This window comes from Eptatretus burgeri, chromosome 2 (genome assembly GCF_056783735.1).
Source record: "Eptatretus burgeri isolate ZD-2024b chromosome 2, Ebu_testis_v1, whole genome shotgun sequence".
Lineage (NCBI taxonomy): Eukaryota > Metazoa > Chordata > Myxini > Myxiniformes > Myxinidae > Eptatretus > Eptatretus burgeri.
In genome coordinates, this window is record NC_140962.1 from 139,738,154 (window position 1) to 139,755,927 (window position 17,774).

General features: G+C 44.1%; 1 protein-coding gene across 6 annotated transcripts in view; it reads right to left on the bottom strand.

Annotated features, from left to right (window-relative positions):
- Window positions 1-17,774, bottom strand: part of LOC147033325 (5'-AMP-activated serine/threonine-protein kinase catalytic subunit alpha-like) — a 51,833-nt gene that overhangs the window by 6,006 nt on the left and 28,053 nt on the right. For all 6 annotated transcript variants that reach the window (XM_085871543.1, XM_085871544.1, XM_085871540.1 and 3 more), the window contains 9 exons: window positions 16,180-16,416; window positions 8,363-8,485; window positions 8,101-8,179; window positions 3,193-3,356; window positions 2,336-2,441; window positions 2,122-2,180; window positions 1,771-1,957; window positions 872-983; window positions 643-749 (listed from right to left, as the gene is read on the bottom strand). In XM_085871543.1, coding sequence (XP_085727669.1) covers window positions 2,164-2,180; window positions 2,336-2,441; window positions 3,193-3,356; window positions 8,101-8,179; window positions 8,363-8,485; window positions 16,180-16,416 — 726 coding nt within the window. In that variant the 3' untranslated portion in view covers window positions 643-749; window positions 872-983; window positions 1,771-1,957; window positions 2,122-2,163. The remainder of the gene's footprint in view (window positions 1-642; window positions 750-871; window positions 984-1,770; window positions 1,958-2,121; window positions 2,181-2,335; window positions 2,442-3,192; window positions 3,357-8,100; window positions 8,180-8,362; window positions 8,486-16,179; window positions 16,417-17,774) is intronic.

Consider the following 17,774-nt stretch of genomic DNA (forward strand, 5'->3'; position numbering starts at 1 on the left):
ACCCCTGGAGTTCCGGCGGAAAGTGGACGCAGCGATGCGCTGGTCCGGCGCATGCTCCCATACCTGACTTGACCTGAGCTGACATCCCATGACAGTGCCACATTGAAAGTCACTGAGCTCTACAGTCCAGCCCATTCTACTGCCAATGTTTGCCAATGGAGATTGCATGGCTGTGTGCTTCATTTTATACACCTGTCCACAATGGGTGTGGCTAAAATAGTCGAATCCACTCATTAGAAGGGGTGTCCGCACACTTTTAGCCATGTAGTGTATATACTGTATTTGCATCTTTGAGCCCCTTTTTCAGTTTAAGTGTTCACTTCTTGGGAGAGAAGGACATGTTTAATTTCCAAGCATTCTTTCTGCATTTTGTGGCCTTTTTAGAACAACTTGGAGTTTTAGTTGTTTGTGATAGTCCTTGTTCTTAATATTTTGTGCAGTTGGTTATTTTCCATCTATAATGCAAAGATGATTCAAAATAAACAATTGTTTGATATTTTTAGCTGGATAGAACCTCAATTCCATACATAATGTGGTAAATCAAGATTGTGTTTTGTGATGAATATGGAACATTTGATAAACCTCCAGAAAAGTTCAAAACAAGGTCCTTGTCACACTCCCCTCCTTATTCAATCATCCTACCTTGATGTCTGAAACATCGAGACTTGAGCTTCTTCAATAACTTGTCCAAGCTCTCAGAAAGTCCTTTCCACTTCACGGGAATCTTCAACTGGAATTGAGGGTCCGGACTGCGGTGAGAAAAATTCACACAAATTGTCTTTACATCACTATTGCTGTTCCTATCAGGAAACAATGCACTCAAACACACCTGGCACAGTGTAATCTATTACGGAAATGCGAAATTACAAACCTGAAACAAGCGTGACGTGTCAACAAAAGGAGAAGCAAATGTTGGGCTGTGACTGATAAAATCAGTTTTAAAACAGAGAACTTCAAGGAAGAATCATTTGAGACTCACGTCCCTGTTACAGTGTTGATGGGGAAAAAAAGAAAAAAACGCTTAAACATTTCCACAGTAAAAACAACAATTTCTTTTTTTGCCATAGAAATCCATTCATTCATTGAAGGAAGGAGTGAGAAGGAGAGGGTGGGGAGAGGGAGGGAGAGGGAGGGGGAGAGAGGGATGGGGAGAGGGAGGCGGAGGTGGAGAGGGAGGGGAGGGGAGAGTGAGGGGAGGGGAGAGGAAGGGAAGTGAGGGGAGGGGGAGAGGAAGGGGAAGTGAGGGGAGGGGGAGAGGGAGGGGAAGTGAGAGGGAGAGGGAGGGGAGAGAGGGAGTGGGGAGAGGGAAGGTGGAGGTGGAGAGGGAGGGGAGGGGGAGAATGAGGGGGAGAGGGAGGGGAGGGGAGAGGAGGGGAAGTGAGGGGGAGAGGGAAGGGGGAGAGGAAAGAGGGGAGAAGGAGGGGGAGTGAGGGGAGAGAAAATGGGGAGAAGGAGGTGGAAGAGGGAAGGAGTGAGAGGGAAGGGGGAGAAGGAGGGGAGTGAGGGGGAGAGAGAAGAGAGGGAGGTGGAAGAGGGAAGGAGTGAGAGGGAAGGGGGAGAAGGAAGGGGGAAAAGGGGGGAGTGAGGGGGACGAGGAGGAGGAAGTACACCAAACTTAGACAGCTTCTCGAAGGGGTTTATATTTAATAAATATGTCGGTAATTGTTCTATTTTTATATTTAAACGTATGAGTAGTTGCATTCAACTCATTAACCAAAACAAAGGGCAATATCATCGGTTGAAAGCAAAATACAACACGTGAAGTTTTACCAGATCACCGACATGGTGTGTGGATGATTTTCCAAATTACGATTCCCGGTGGAGTCAGGCCAACTGTCGAGCCAATGGGTTTTCCCAGGAACGCTTCAGACCCATGCACACAGACAGCTTCATCAACATTTCTAATGTATCGGGTTTCTTGTGCAGCTTCTCCCCAACACAACAGAAGGTTTTGAAGCTGTTTTCATCAAGTAAAGAATAAAGAAAAGGAGGAGAGTCTCACAGCTGGTCCTCATGTCAAACAATTTCGAAATCTTTTTTAAAAGAGAAACTCGACTGGGTTTTGGAATTCAGAAAAGGAAACTTGTCAACAACAATTAATATTAAAAACACTGAACGAACCATTTCGATGTCATGTTGAAAGTGTCGGAAGAGTCGAGGCTGCTATTCATCTGGCTCGCCTGTGTGGAGACAATAAGTAAATAAGTGTGATGACATATTGTGGAAAATCATGGTTTTATTTTGTGATGAAGAAGAACCTTTTCATCCTCCTCCAGAGAAACTCGAGTCCAAATAAGGAACTCTTCAAATTCCCCTGATTATTCAATCCTCCCACCTTGACGTCTTAAACATCGAGGCTTGAGTCTCTTAAAGAATCTGCGCAGACGTTGCCAAGTTCCTCTGCGCGTCACCTGAATCTCCAGTGAGGGTTTGGGTGTCTCCTGGAGTGGAAACAAAAATCACATAAATTATCTTGAAAAAACGAACTCTGTACTCAGCAAGAACGATACAATCACACAGCTCCGGCATTCACATATTACCCTCGAGAGGGGATTGTATTTGGGTCCATTTGTTAGTTTGTCTGTCTGTCTGCACAGAATATGTTCTTGTCGGCCACAAACACCACCTGGTGATCGCCATTGTTACATACATGTTATCTTTTTTTCTCTATAAAGTATGACAATTACAACGTGAGCACGTCGTTGAAGTACGTACTATGGGAATGTAAGTCTGTCTTTAAAGGATGTCCTATTAACATTGTGTGTCCGTCTCCAAAATACACGTGATTGGAATGTGAATCCACACAATGATAGAGAAAATGTCTGTTTGGCCACTGTATTAACATAATCATACATCGGTCATGAATACACCGTCTATAAACCACACAAACACACCAACACACCAACACACAAACACACAAACACAAACACACAAACACACAAACACACAAACACCACACAAAACGAGTCTTGGTGAGAGCCTGCAATCTCTGATTGCTCTTTTCACTTCCATTGTAGAAATGCACAACAACACAAAAAATATCAAAACTATCACGAAGAAGAAATGAAAATGTTCTGTTGTTTTTGATCAATTCACTTTGAAATCTTCAGCAGAAAAATAGAAAATGTTTCACAACTTCACATCATAACACAACAAACATTAATTCACCATCATGAGGTACAAGGTGTTTACCTCTTCCTGGACAGGTAATGACACTGATTCTGATTCTGGATTGCCATGAACACAATCACTCCTGAAAATATGTATTGATTCAATGTTCTCATAATTAATTTCCATTCCAGCAACTCCTTCAGGGACTCTTTTCTCTTGAACAACAACCTTGGGAGGGAGGGATTCTGAGAGGAGGTCAAATGAGAACAAAAACAAAATTACAGGAGTGAGAATTCCTTCACATGTGATATTTTCTAAATCTAAAAATGGTAAAACTCTGCAAAAAAAAATTTGATGAAACGCTGTGAAACTCGAACTTGTTCTGCAACTTATCATAATAAAGCCGTGCACAAAGTTTCAGGTGAATATGTTAAAGGGTTTGGGGAGAAAGGCTGAAAAATCACAGGTGGGATGGACAGACGGAGAGAAAACGTGTCGTCCCCTCCGGTGAACGAGCATGGGGTTTTTATTTATCACAAATTCTCATCGTGATGATTTCACACACTCAGGTCATGTGATCACATCATGATCATTGCAGAATTTCAAAATAAGATTTCACTTCAAACACTCAATGTCTCCATAAAGTGGACACTTACAGCGACACCTCCATGACACAGATGAAGAAACAACATCATGACAATATCTCTGGTGTGAGGACAAGGTTCACCAAATAACTTGTTCCTCATGAATCGATCAATGAGCCACACGGTGATCATAACTCCAACATCTTATGACCTGATCAGATGTAATATAAGATATCGATACCATCCCGGCTTTTAACACATATTTCTACAAGTTGATAAATTCTTGTATTGAGAGCCCTGTTAAGTGTAGCCATTGTTGGAACACTCAACAAAAGCAAGTCGGTCGTTCAAGTCCTTTCAAAAAAAAAAATAGATTTTCCTGAAATTTTGCTTAATACGTGAATGATGGAAGAAGAAAAAATTAATCAGGGGTAAAATTGGGATTCTCAATGGCAAATTAAACAAATGATGAGTGATGATGTTGACTCCTTCATGAAGAGAACGCAAGCTATCGCCAGCACCATGGCCAAGTTCCAAATTCCGACCAAAACTACTGCTCAGAAGGTGACGGAAAACCACCAAATATAACCCTTGCTCAAGAAGATGCTTCGATGACACCGACGCTCTGTTATGAGTGTGGACCATCAGTGAAAGAGGGAGATAGAGAGACAGAGAGATCAGACAATGAAGTTCACAATTGGCATCCCATAACATTCAAGGCAACAGAGAGGGTGTGTAGTGAGAAAGTAAATCAGGCATTTGCTGAAAGAAAACCAAAATCAGGCAGGAAGTGGGAAGGAGGAAGCATGGGGAAGATGTCAAATCTCAACAATGTGTTCGTGATCGCGTTGAGCAGTGAAGTGTAAAGGAAGAGTCATTGAGAGTGAACACTGAAAAAAATCGGGGGTCTGTGGATTCCAGATCATGACCTCGCCTCCGCCCTTGGGCTGTGTCATTGGGCTGGATTCTCATTACAAACTGGTGGGAATGGCTCTTTCCTTGGTCTTTTTCTTTGTCGGCCTTACACCTGCAGCTTTCAAACGACTTTCTCATCTCCGAGCCACACTTTAATCCTGTTTTTTACCTCCTTCACTACCAGGCTTGTGCAGTTATGAAACTCTGTGAGGGTCAGACCAATGAAATATCTTGGTTGGTCAGAATCCCAGGTGCCTTTAAGGTCTTGCAATGACTCGGGGACATCGTCGCCCATACTGTTTATCAACACCTTTGAGGACACCAAAATTGAAATAGATTGATTATGGTTGGCGTGTAACAGATTGAGAGATAAATGACAGCCTCTGACTATTTACAAAGACACCATCGAATCAGAGAACAATATTCCTGTTCAATCAACTCCATAAAGATGTTGGAGATGTTAATTCGGGATCAGATCGCGAAACATTTTGGTAAATTTTAACGATATGCATGCAGTCATTCATCATGGATTAAAGGGAGGTCATGTTAATTTTTTATTTGGGTTCCATGAAGGAGTTTCTGATTGGATAAAAGAGGGGTAATGGATGTGGTCTATCTCGATTTTCAGAAGGGACTTGATAAGGCACCACAAAGAAAGTTGTCAGACATAGTAAGGTGAGGGCTTGTGGAGTAGTTCGTCTGGTGACTGACTGGAATGAATGCCGCCATGGTGATCGGAACCATCAAATAGTTCTGACTGACAGGATGTAAGTCGTGCGGTATCCCAGGGATCGGTATTTGGACCATTATTATTCAACATTTACATCGATGATTTGTACCGTGGTGTTAGGTGTTGGATTATTAATTGGCAGATAACATAAAGCTTTGAAGTCAGGTTGAGAGCAGAGAGGGAGCTGATGACATTTTAAAAAGTCAAATTGTTTGAACACATTAAGCAAAAGATTGGCAGATTCAGTTTAACCCTTTGAAGCCTGAGCTCCTTGGACTTTTGGCTTCCCCACCCTGGGCTCCCTGGAGAAAAATCTGGCTGTTCAGGTATGTGGAGGTTTGAATAGCGGCTGGTAAAACGGCCGCTCGGGTTCAAATGGCTAACGTAACAAATGTGAAGGGCTGGGGATGGGTAAGAATCATAAAAGTTTGGATTACATGTGATAAGGGGCAATCTTGGAACATGTCATAGAGGAGAGGGACCTGGGGGTGGTAATAGATATGGGGGCGGGGGTAAGCAGACTACGCAGTGCCAAGTTGGTGGAGCAAATAGGGTTCTTGTTTGTATTCACAGGGGGTTCAATTATAATTAATCAAAAGAGGTGGTTTGAACATTGTATCGGAGTTTAGTGAGGTCTCATCGACAATATTAAGTGAAATTTTGGTCAACACATCTGAAGACGGACTTGACTGTCTCAGAGAGGGGTCAGTGTACAATGACAATGTTGATTCTGTGACTCAATAAACGAAGCTATGAACAGTGAATGAAGGAGAGAGGACTTGAGACATTATAAAGGAGATTACAAAGGGATCTCATGGAGATTTTACTTTTTTTCTGCACAGGAGTCGGCTCAGACAAGAGCAAGGTCGGTTGAAGAGTGGGACAAAAATCAAGGCAGAAAATAAATAGAACAAGAGTAACGGGAGGATGGGAGGACACACTGAAACGAGCAAGAAAAGATGGTTGGGGATCAGATAGGTCATTTATGCAGGAACAAAACTGTGCCCAAAACACTGCCTTGGGGAACTCCAGCCTCCATTGGAAGAGGGTAGGAGAGGGTTCCATTGATTTCAACCCACTGACTGCATGAAAGTGAAGAGTCCAGGAAGGAAGGCGGCCTCCGATACCAAAGCCAGAGAGCTGTGTAAACAATGCAGAATGACAGACTGTATCAAATGCCCGAGAAATGTCCAGAGAGACGGTCCGAAGTACAGATTTGGCACCTCCAAGTACTGCTCAGATGGGAGAAGAAGCATATCCGGAGTTGAGGGACCAGGACGGAATCCAAACTGATGGTTGGAGATCAAGTTGTTTGAAAGCAGGATGGACTGGACCACAGCAATAATGATGGATTCCATGACTTTGCTTGCAATTGTAAACAAGCTCACCGGCCTATCGTTGGTCGGGTCTGTTTTTATCCCTTTCTTGTAGATGGGAGTGACATTTGCTGACCTTGAAGCAGAGGTGAGGGTGCCAAAGGAGAAGGAAAGACTGAACAGTGCAGATAGAAAGGAAGCAACACTAGATTTGTCGGATTTGAGAACATGGCCACCGATGTCATCTGGACCCGAAGCCGAAGCAGGGTCAAGGCCAGAGAGCACTTTCTCTGCCTTCTCGGGTGAGTTGCGTACAAAGTCAAAGTGAGGGTTGGTATGTCGGGGTAACACAGGGACAGAACAGGATGGGTTTGGGACCCAAGATTTGGAGGCAAAGACAGAGTATGGACATTCTGCCCTTGCTTCTACAGTTAGACTAGTTGAGGTGATTGGGGGGAGTGGAGGGGGGTGATAAAAGGGGAGCAAACACCAGAGAAGACTTGACAAAGCACCACCATGACTTGGAGGAAGGAGATGAGCTTGAGAGTTCAGCCTTGAGATTTGTAACTTCATGATTTCGAGCTTGGCCCAGGATGGATACATATTTATTGCAAACCTTCCGGAACAAATGAAAGTTACCCTTCATCAGATGAACTTTCCAAACTGGGAAAGCAAGCTGTGAAGAGAGGACAGATTGAAGTCCCATCGTTTGGCCAGTGAACAACCATATCCTGCATTGGTTGAGGTTGCTCCCTTATAATAGGCAGAAAATTATGAGCCTTGAAAAGAAAGTGAAGTTAACTTGATGAACTGTTTGATTGAATAAACTGATGTGGTGCAGATGTTGTGCTGGCTGAATGGACTGAATTGCTTCCTTCTGCATCAAAGTTCCTTGTGTTTCTTTGTTGTGTGTATCCCAGTGAACAAGATTCATTGCAAATAGATTCCTCTTCCAGCAAGTCAATTCTCCCAAATATTTAGAAAATGTGATGAAACGATATCTTTTTGACAATTGGAAAGGAAAAGAAAATCCACCTTTGAAAGTACATGCTTTAAGAGAGTCACAGAAAGGATCAAATGATAATCAAATCATACGTGCACCAACTTCTGAAAATTACTTCTCGATTGTGACTGAGTTTCCCTCTTCCTGTTGTCATGGAGAAAACACGCTGTCACCGAAATTAACTCCAAAATGGGCAGTGGGGTAAATACCGCCACCTCTGGTGGAAGCCGGTGTTACACATCCTGTTCATTTATCTTATGATTTGTTGTGATCAATAAAAAATTCTTACAAAAATGACAAAGTGCTTTTTCCAAGACTGTGACGCAGTACATTACCCACCCAAGGTGGGCTGAGAAGGGTACTCTGGCTCAGAGGGCAGGAGTGCCCGCTAGTATTTCCAAATATGCATCCATCGAAAAACCAAATGAGAGCACAACTTACCATTGACGCCGTTACATTGACCGTTGTTTCTCCAAGGTGTTCCAGGAAAATTCTGAAACCATGGGTGGTCCTTTATTTCCTGAAAACAAAACGTTGTGCAATAAATTTTCGGAATCATAGAAAACACCGCTTAACCTCATATCCCCCTCAAAATACCACAGCGAGAACACAACACAAGATTGGTGGCCCAGACCGTACTGCCGAACTCGTTTGTGAATTCAAAATAAAATCTCCAAAACTGCCTCTCATTGTGGTCACCGACCTGCATGGAGATCCTCTTTGCTGGATTTTCATAAATCATGGACAACAAGAGGGAGGTACATGATTTGCTCAGCATTGCTGGAGGATGGTATGGAGTCAACTCTTCGAAGGGTGACTCGATTTTCTGTAATGAGATGGTACAGGCACCAAATGATTCATCAACATCCACAGTGAATATTCACACTCACATTGAGAAATAAAAAGCATGACACAAGAAGCCACATTCCAATTATGTCCAAGATGATTTTCAAAGGAAAAAATTAAATGTTCTCTTTCTTTAAAATCTTGGATCAAGAAAAACATTATTAGTTGGGAACAAATTGGGGAAATGAAAAAAATATAAATTGAGGAAATTACTCAAAAGGAAGGTGATAAGGGTTGAGGTTCATCACACAGATCGGCAAGCAACAGTCCCTTCACCCTCTGCAAATGTGGATAAAATCACAAGATGGTCCAACACTTGGAACATGTCTTTCAAGCCTGAAAAATCTCACACTCTCACAATGTCTCTCTGAAAGGACCATCTGGAACACCCCCCCCCCCCCCAATCCACTTTCTCAACAATCCTCTTGAAGAAGTTCTTTCATTCAAGCTTCTGGGTCTCACGCTCTGCCATGATCTTTCCTGGGAAAGCAACATTTCCAAACTGGCCTTCAAAGCCAGTCACTGACTGGGCATCCTCCATCGTGCAAGGACTTTCCTTGGCACACCTGAGATCCTGACCACATTCAAAGCCTTTTGTCCACAGCCTGATAGAGGACCGCTCTCCCTTCTGGGTTCGTGCTCCTGCCTCTCACCTTTCTCGGCTTCACACTGTGGAAACCAAGGCACTTAGGACCAATGGTATCTCCCAAGATGAGGCTGAGTCAGTGGGTCACTCATTCTCTCACCACAGGCAGGTCGGTGATCTTTGTCTTCCACTGTCTCCTCTCCAGCCTCGCCCCCCACTCCTGCTCTGTCAGAGATATGTCCCCTTCCCCAACCCCCCCCCCCCACCTCTTATTTCCACAGGGTGCTCAAGGTCCGCCAGCAACGCACTTCTGGTAAAACTACGAAAATCAAGAATCACTGTTCACATTCACTCTTTCATTCCTCTTTTTTCCTGCCTTTGGACAAACCCCACACTCTCTTCAATCCCACTCTTCCCTCCAGGTCTTCCAACCAGCTGTTCAGCAGAATCTCACGTCTTCCCCCATCTAAAACCACGATCTTTTCTAGCCCTGCTCATTCATCACAAACCCACCAAATTCAAATTCCCTGCTTTCCTTACTGATAGTCCCTTTTATGTGGGGACCTGAAAGTTCATGTTGTGTCCATCTTGTTTACCCTGTGTGCCCTGTTTTGTCATAACCTCTCCCACCCCTCTTGTCTCCTGCTCCCCTTGTTGTACTTTCTGTGTGTTAGCTCTCACACGAGCCTCGACAGTGTCCATAAAAAAAAACAAAAAAGGGGAGGTTATGGAATTACGAATGGATTGAGAAGATCATTTCAGAAAAGTATGATGGGAAAAGGGAGGGGAATTGGAAGGGGTATGTTCGGAGCATTTTGGGAAGGAAAGCGAATGAGGGGAAAATTTCACCTCATTTTTGGAAATAATTAATATATTTGACAAGGATATCTTGCACATAATTTAATTCAGAACATTTAAACTTTAAAAAATACAAAGCAGCAATAACACTGCTGTTTACGAATGAAGATGTTTTTGATGTTAACTGTTGTTGAGGTTGTAAGCATAGGGGGAGGAGAGTTGGGAACCCCCCACTCCCGGGAAGGGCAAGGCACATGCACGTAGGGTAAAAGCAAGTTATGCCGGAGTATTCTGTTGCACAATTAAGTTATATCGTGGGTATGTTGTGTTAATTTGGGGTATATGGGTTTATTTCTTTGAAAGTTTGATGTGCCTTTGGGAAAACAAATCAAAGACTTGTATGCATTCATTAAAAAAAATCATGAAAAAAAATTCAGAGCATGAAGCATCACCAACTCCAAACAGACATAACTCAGAGATTCTCTGTCACTGGGCGCTGCAGAATCCGGCCAAAACCATGTCAGAAAATTGGAATTTCGCCAACACTTTATAAAAGGTTGTGTGGCATCTTTCACATACTTCACATATAAATAAATATATACTGTCAGAACACTCCAATCGCGGTCTCGTTATTCACAGAGCCCGCGTATTCACGGATCATACAGTGTGTCCTGCTTCCACATTCGTGCATTCACGTTTTATATTTTTATTTTTTATTTTGTTTTTATTTTTTACACTTTAGGACTTGTCTCCTCGATCCACCACCACTGATATTATTTCAGCCTGAGAATTCTTCCACAGAAAACTGCTCTCTCTCTCTCGTATGCACAGATTAATCCCATCTTGTCATCAATTATCTTACCATCCTCCTGCTCGTGCTTCTCTGAATCCTCAGGTGAGGCTGTTGCTTTATTTAAAACAACTTACATTCTCCTTCTGGAAGGCAAATCGGACTGAATGCAACCTCAGAGCAATCCACAAAGCCCACAACAAGTGTGTGTTTACCCTCAGGAGAGCTTGAAAACAACATTTGTCCAATCTCAAAAATGAACTTTCAAACTTGTTTCCCTCCTCTAAAACCTGGTGGCACCTTTTCAAGTCTATCTCTGGGTATGCTCCCGTTCCATCCCTTTCCTCTCTTCAAATGGCACCACAGCCGATTCCACTCGTGAGAAGGCTGAATGCCTCAAAACCTTTTGTCCCAAACCTCTTCCTCTCTGTTCCCAATGAAGATATAGCGTGTTAATGGGGATAGGTGTGCATAGCGAATGCGAGTCAGACCAAGTTCGTGTTCTTTCCTTCTTTGACACCGTCATCTCAAACCATTTCCCATAAAAGGCACACAAAGACACATCACGAGGTCCCCACATCCTTCATTTTGCAGAAAAATTGTGGAGAATTTGTGGAGAAGGAGAATCCACAATCGGGTCGAGTAAGGAAGGGAATATTAAGGCCACGTGCCAGCTCCCCCCAAAAGGAAGCTATCCATCCAATCTGACAGGTGAGCACTAATCTCCGAGCCCCTCCCATTTCTGGAATAAAATATCTGGAAAGTTTACTCCACCAATCAGGCACTATTGCTGGGTCAAAAGACAGGAATCGACCAATGACAATGGCACCAATGAAGAGTTGTGAAGCCGAGGGGTAATGGAGGGGGTGGGAAAAGGAAAAATTAAGGATGGAATGCACAAATCACAGAGAGAGAATTTTGGGTACAGGGTTGAACAGCTCTTCCCTCACCGACCCTCTTCCACACTCAAAAGAAAACTTTTCCCGACACTTCTTCATGTTTTGACTTTTCCAACTTTCATTTCTTCACATTCTTCTGACCTTTTTGACTTTCCATTCCCATCTTCCATACTTTCCATGGCTTTCACCCAGCCACTGACACACACTTCAAACCCGGCGCAGATTCACGTCATCCTGTTGTCGCAACGGGACCACCACAAGAGCTCGATACACCGCACGAGATCCCTGCCAACCATGCCGTCCATCGTGTTCGATCGAAGGAACATCCAGCCACCCCCGCATGACCGGGACCCTGAGAGATTGGAGGAAATAGTCCAGGAGGGAGTGTGCGGAAGGCAAACCTGAACCCCTGAGCAGAGGTTGACCACAGCTTCAAACAGGATTGCAGAAGGTGTGTAGAGGTGCGTAAAAGACCCAACACTACTTCTTTCTCACCATCATTTCTCACCCCCTTTCCTCGCATTCTTTCCTTTCCTTGGGTGTCTGGATCCATTTCACGTAAAGGTGCAAAGTAATTGTTTAAGGCATCGAAGGATGGGAATATCGCACAGTGGATAAAAGATCGTGTACATGTTCCTGTAAATTTCTGAATTTAGCTTTCCTTGTCTTTCCTGAAGTCTCTCACCATTTCCCCATTTGAATTACCAAAACACCATTTCTCCCACCAATTTTCTGCTTGTGTAACATATTAATGAAGGACGTGATATCGTATCATGACTTTTTGTTGTCATTATGCTGTTGTCATTATGCGGACAACAAAACGAATTTCCATACCGGATCGGTCGAGGCCCGGGTTACCAACGACCGCCACCGGTACCGGTGGTCAGCAGGGTACCAGTGGAAATTGTGCTGCTGCTGGGCGAAGGAGGAGAAGGAGACGGGGAAGGCGAGTCCGGAGGCAGTGGGAGAGGGGGAAGGGTAGAAGTGTGGAGGTGAGAGTTGGAACTCTGAATGTTGGGACGATGACTGGCAAAGGGCGAGAGTTGGCTGATATGATGGAGAGAAGAAAGGTGGACATACTGTGTGTACAAGAGACCAAGTGGATGGGGAGTAAGGCGAGGAGCATTGGAGGTGGTTTCAAACTGTTCTACCCTGGTGTGGATGGGAGGAGAAATGGTGTCGGGATAATCCTGAAGGAAGATTATGTCAAGAGGGTATTGGAGGTGAGGAGAGTGTCTGACCGAGTGATGAGTGTGAAGTTGGAAATTGAAGGGGTGATGATGAATGTCATCAGTGCATATGCCCCACATATGGGGTGTGAGATGGAATATAAAGAAGATTTCTGGAGTGAGTTAGATGAAGTGGTGGAGAGTGTATACAAGGATGAAAGAGTGGTGATTGGAGCAGATTTCAATGGACATGTTGGGGAAGGGAATAAAGAGGATGAGGAGGTGATGGGGAGGTAGGGTCTCAACAAGAGAAATGTGGAAGGGCAAATGGTGGTAGAGTTTGCAAAAAGAATGGAAATGGCAGTGGAAAATACGTATTTCAAGAAGAAGGAGGAACACAGGGTGACATACAAGAGTGGAGGAAAGTTCACACAGGTGGATTACATCTTAAGCAGGAGATGCAACCTGAAAGAGATTAGTGACTGTAAGGTTGTGGCAGGGGAGAGTGTAGCTCGACAGCATTGATTGGTGATCTGTAGGATGACTTTAGAGGTGAGGTTGAGGAAGAGAGTGAGGGCTGAACCAAGGACCAGATGGTGGAAGCTGAAGGAGGAAGACTGTTGCGTGAAATTTAGGGAGGAGGTGAGACAAGCGTTGGATGGTGGTAAAGATGGGTGGGATGATTGGGCAACGACAGCAGAAGTTGTGAGGGAGATAGCAAGGAAGGTACTTGGTGTGACATCTGGACAGAGGAAGGAAGATAAGGAGACTTGGTGGTGGAATGAGGAAGTACAGGAAAGTATAAGGAAGAAGGGGTTGGCGAAAAAGAAGTGGGATAGTCAGAGACATGAAGAAAGTAGGCAGGAGTACAAGGAGTGGCGGCGAAAGGCAAAAAGAGAGGTGGCAAAGGCCAAGGAAAAGGCATATGACGAGCTGTATGAGAAGTTGGATACAAAAGAAGGGGAAAAGGATTTATACCGATTGGCAAGACAGAGGGACCGAGCTGGGAAGGCTGTGCTGCAGGTTAGGGTGATAAAGGACGCAAATGGGAATGTGCTAACGAGCGAGGAGAGTGTGTTGAGAAGGTGGACGGAGTACTTTGAGGAGCTGATGAATGAAGAAAATGAGAGAGAGAGAAGGTTGGAAGAGGTGGAGAAAGTGAATCTGGAAGTGGGGTGGATCAGTAAGGATGAAGTGAGGACTGCTATGAAGAAGATGAAGAGTGGAAAGGCGGTTGGCCCAGATGGTATACCAGTAGAGGCATGGAAGTGCTTAGGAGAGATGGCAGTGAGGTTGTTAACCAGATTGTTTAATAAAGTCTTGGAAAGTGAGAGGATGCCGGAGGAGTGGAGATTAAGTGTACTGGTTCCGATTTTCAAGAATAAGGGTGATGTGCAGAGCTGTGGAAATTACAGAGGGATAAAGTTGTTAAGCCACACAGTTGAGAATGTTGATGGAGAAGTAGAGGGAAGGCCAGAAGGAGTTACATTGTGTGTTTGTGGATTTAGAGAAAGCTTATGATAGGGTGCCAAGAGAGGAGTTGTGGCATTGTATGAGGAAGTCGGGAGTGGTGGAGAAGTATGTGAGGATCGTGCAGGATATGTATGAGGACAGTGTGACAGTGGTGAGGTGTGCGGTAGGAATGATGGACCGGTTTAAGGTAAAAGAGGGATTGCACCAAGGATCGACTCTGAGCCCTTTCCTGTTTGCAATGGTGATGGACAGGTTGATGGACGAGATCAGACTGGAGTCTCCATGGACTATGATGTTCGCGGATGACATCATGATCTGTAGGGAGAGTAGGGAGCAGGCTGAATCGAGCCTTGAGAGGTGGAGGTACGCACTGGAGAGAAGGGGAATGATAGTCAGTAGGAGTAAGACGGAGTACATGTGCGTAAATGAGAGGGAGGGTGGTGGTATGGTGCGGTTGCAAGGAGTTGAGGTGGGGAAGGTGGATTGGTTTAAATACTTGGGATCAACTGTCCAAAGTAACGGAGAGTGTGGGAGAGAAGTGAAAAAGAGAGTGCAGGCAGGATGGAGTGGGTGGAGAAGAGTTGCAGGAGTGATTTGTGACAGAAGGGTAGCTGCAAGAGTGAAGGGGAAAGTATATAAGACGCTAGTGAGACCAGCTATGTTGTATGGTTTGGAGGCGGTGGCACTAACAAAAAGACAGGAAGCGGAGCTGGAGGTGGCAGAGTTAAAGATGCTGCGATTCTCGTTGGGAGTGACAAGGATGGATAGGATAAGAAATGAGTATATTAGAGGGACAGCGCAGGAAGGACGGTTTGGAGACAAAGTGAGAGAGGCGAGATTGAGATGGTTTGGACATGTGCACAGGAGGGAAACGGAGTATATTGGGAGAAGGATGTTGAAGATGGAGCCGCCAGGTAGGAGGAGAAGAGGAAGGCCAAAGAAGAGGTTCATGGATGCGTTGAGGGCGGACATGCGGGTGGTTGGAGTGTCAATGGAAGATGTGGAGGAGAGAGCAAAATGGAGAAGGGTTGGTCCGCTGTGGCGACCCCTAACGGGAGCAAGCCCAAAGAGGAAGAAGAAGAAGAAGCTTTCCTTGCCTTTCCTGAAGTCTCTCACCATTTCCCCATTTGAATTACCAAAACACCATTTCTCCCACCAATTTTCTGCTTGTGTAACATATTAATGAAGGACGTGATATCGTATCATGACTTTTTGACTGCTGGGGTTTGATCTGAAATAGCGCTCCTGGGATTGGACCAAGTGAATAATTCGTCTGATACACGAGAACGTGTGGCGTGTAACACTCATTCGCTCGGTCAATTAGTCGTCATTGCACAGTCACAGTCGCGGTTCCCCATCTGTTTCATTCATCTCACAAGTACGGTAAGACAACCCTGGGCACAAAGATACAGCCGGAGGTGAGTGTTGGAGACGGTGTTCGTGGTGTTTTGATGGACACGTTGGGCTTTCAAAGTTTTCTGACCCATGTCCGTAACAACATAAAGGAGAAAGGAAATGGGTCGGTGACATTTAGGAGGTGGGGAGGTGCGGTGTACAGCCAGCGTGGTTGTGGCTTCTGTATCATCTTTATATTTTGAACCACCATAAGAGGGTGTTGGGGATCATTTACATTTCCAATCAATGTCAATGTCAGAAAAATATTTCTGGCAAATGAACAGAAGCTCTTTTTTGCAAATAAAGGAGAGGGGGAAAGGGAGGGGAAGGGAATGCAGAGATGTCCAATTGAAGAAAATAAAAATTAATCAACGGAAGAAAGGGGTTTGGATGGATAAGTGAAAAATAAATCAAGGGAGGTGAGAGAGGGGAGATGTTTCAGAGGAATTTTGAGGATGAGAGAAGGGGAGAGGTCAGAAGCAACAAAACAAAAAAAATTTAAGTCACAACATTCATGAGGGTAATGATAAAAATGATGATGAGAGGAAATGTAGAAATGCTCACCAGTAATTCTGTGTTCGAAAAGGGATATTTTTTCGTCAACAAGCAGTGCAGCATGATTCCACTTGCCCAAACATCAACAGGTGGACCTTCATATTCTCCCCCCCTCAGGATTTCGGGAGCCGCAAACGATATTGTCCCAACTTTTCCTTTAAGCCGCTCACCCGGGACAAAACACCTGGCAAGACCGAAGTCAGCCACTTTCAGTACCCCTTGTTGGCTATAAAGCAGGTTTTCGGGCTGGAGAGAGGATAAAAACAGAGATGGCTTTGTTAAAGTGGTATAATATCAATTTGTAAAAATCATGGCACAAAGATGACGACATAACAAACTACAAACAGACATAACCCAGAGATTCTCTGTCACTGGGTGTTGCTAAAGCGGGCCAAAACCATGTCAGAAAATTGGAATTTCGCCAACACTTTTCAAAAGGTTGTGTGGCATCTTTCACATCGATAAGTAAGAGTTGGCAGATGGTGCAGCTCGGTTGAGTTCTCCTCTGACATCACAGCACCTCGGTGATGAAACACTTCTGGCAGAGAATTGGGTTGATTGTGTGAACGTGGATCCACTTCAGTCCGTGATCAAAGCTGCCTGGATGTCAGATCAATTGGATGTATTGTTACCTCTGAGCTATGTTGTCAGTTCTTTAATTTAATAAATTTGCACAGATTATTGTCCAAAGTGCTGACAACATGACACTTTAAAAAAAGAATTTCACAATTCTGAAACTTGTTTGAGCTCAAGATCTATCTGATGAAGGATAAAAGTAGATATCACCCACAGTTGGATTTTCAAGCTGACAGGATGGCCTAGAGGTACGCACACTTGCCTCTACGTTGCGGAGCCTGGGTTTGAATCCTGACCCAGCTTTCAAATGTCATCCCAGTATTTCACTGGCAGAATGATTCATCAATATGTGTGCCGTACTTCGGACTGTCATTAAACATCAATCTCATCTGTCGGACTTCATTGGTGAACACAAAGACCCACGGTGTCCTTCACAAAGTGTAGTTGAGCTATCGCTGCACCCTGAACAAATTACAAATTCCTGCCCCAACCTACAGAGGGGAGGGATTCAATCAGTGGCACAGCCATGTCCTCAGTCATGATGCTACCCTGCAGCCTTGTGCTGTATATGAAAGAAGAAGGTGGATTTACAGGGTATCTCACCTGCAGCTGCAAGGTTTAAAATGACACTCATAAATTTTAATGTACATATAGGACAGTCAAAATGTCGGATGACCTCCCACAAATTGCAACAAAAGTAAACTCAACAGATTTTGATTCCTGGATATGTCCTCAGTGATAGAAAAAAATTCCTATGGGATCCTCCTGGGGGAAAGTCCTGAAATCATGGAAATCCAATATGGCCACCACCCGGTTTCAGGGAAAATTAGAAAATTGTAAAGATTGATATTTTAATCCGTAAATATATGTTTTTCTGCATTGTAATTGTTTCTAATTTTGTTCAGTGTATTGATATACAAGAATAATTCTTAAAAAGTGAAATGTATTGAGGGTAAAATTAAACATTATAGCTTTTTTGTCCAAAAATGACAATTTTTGTCCCGAAAAAAAAATATTTACCCGATCTT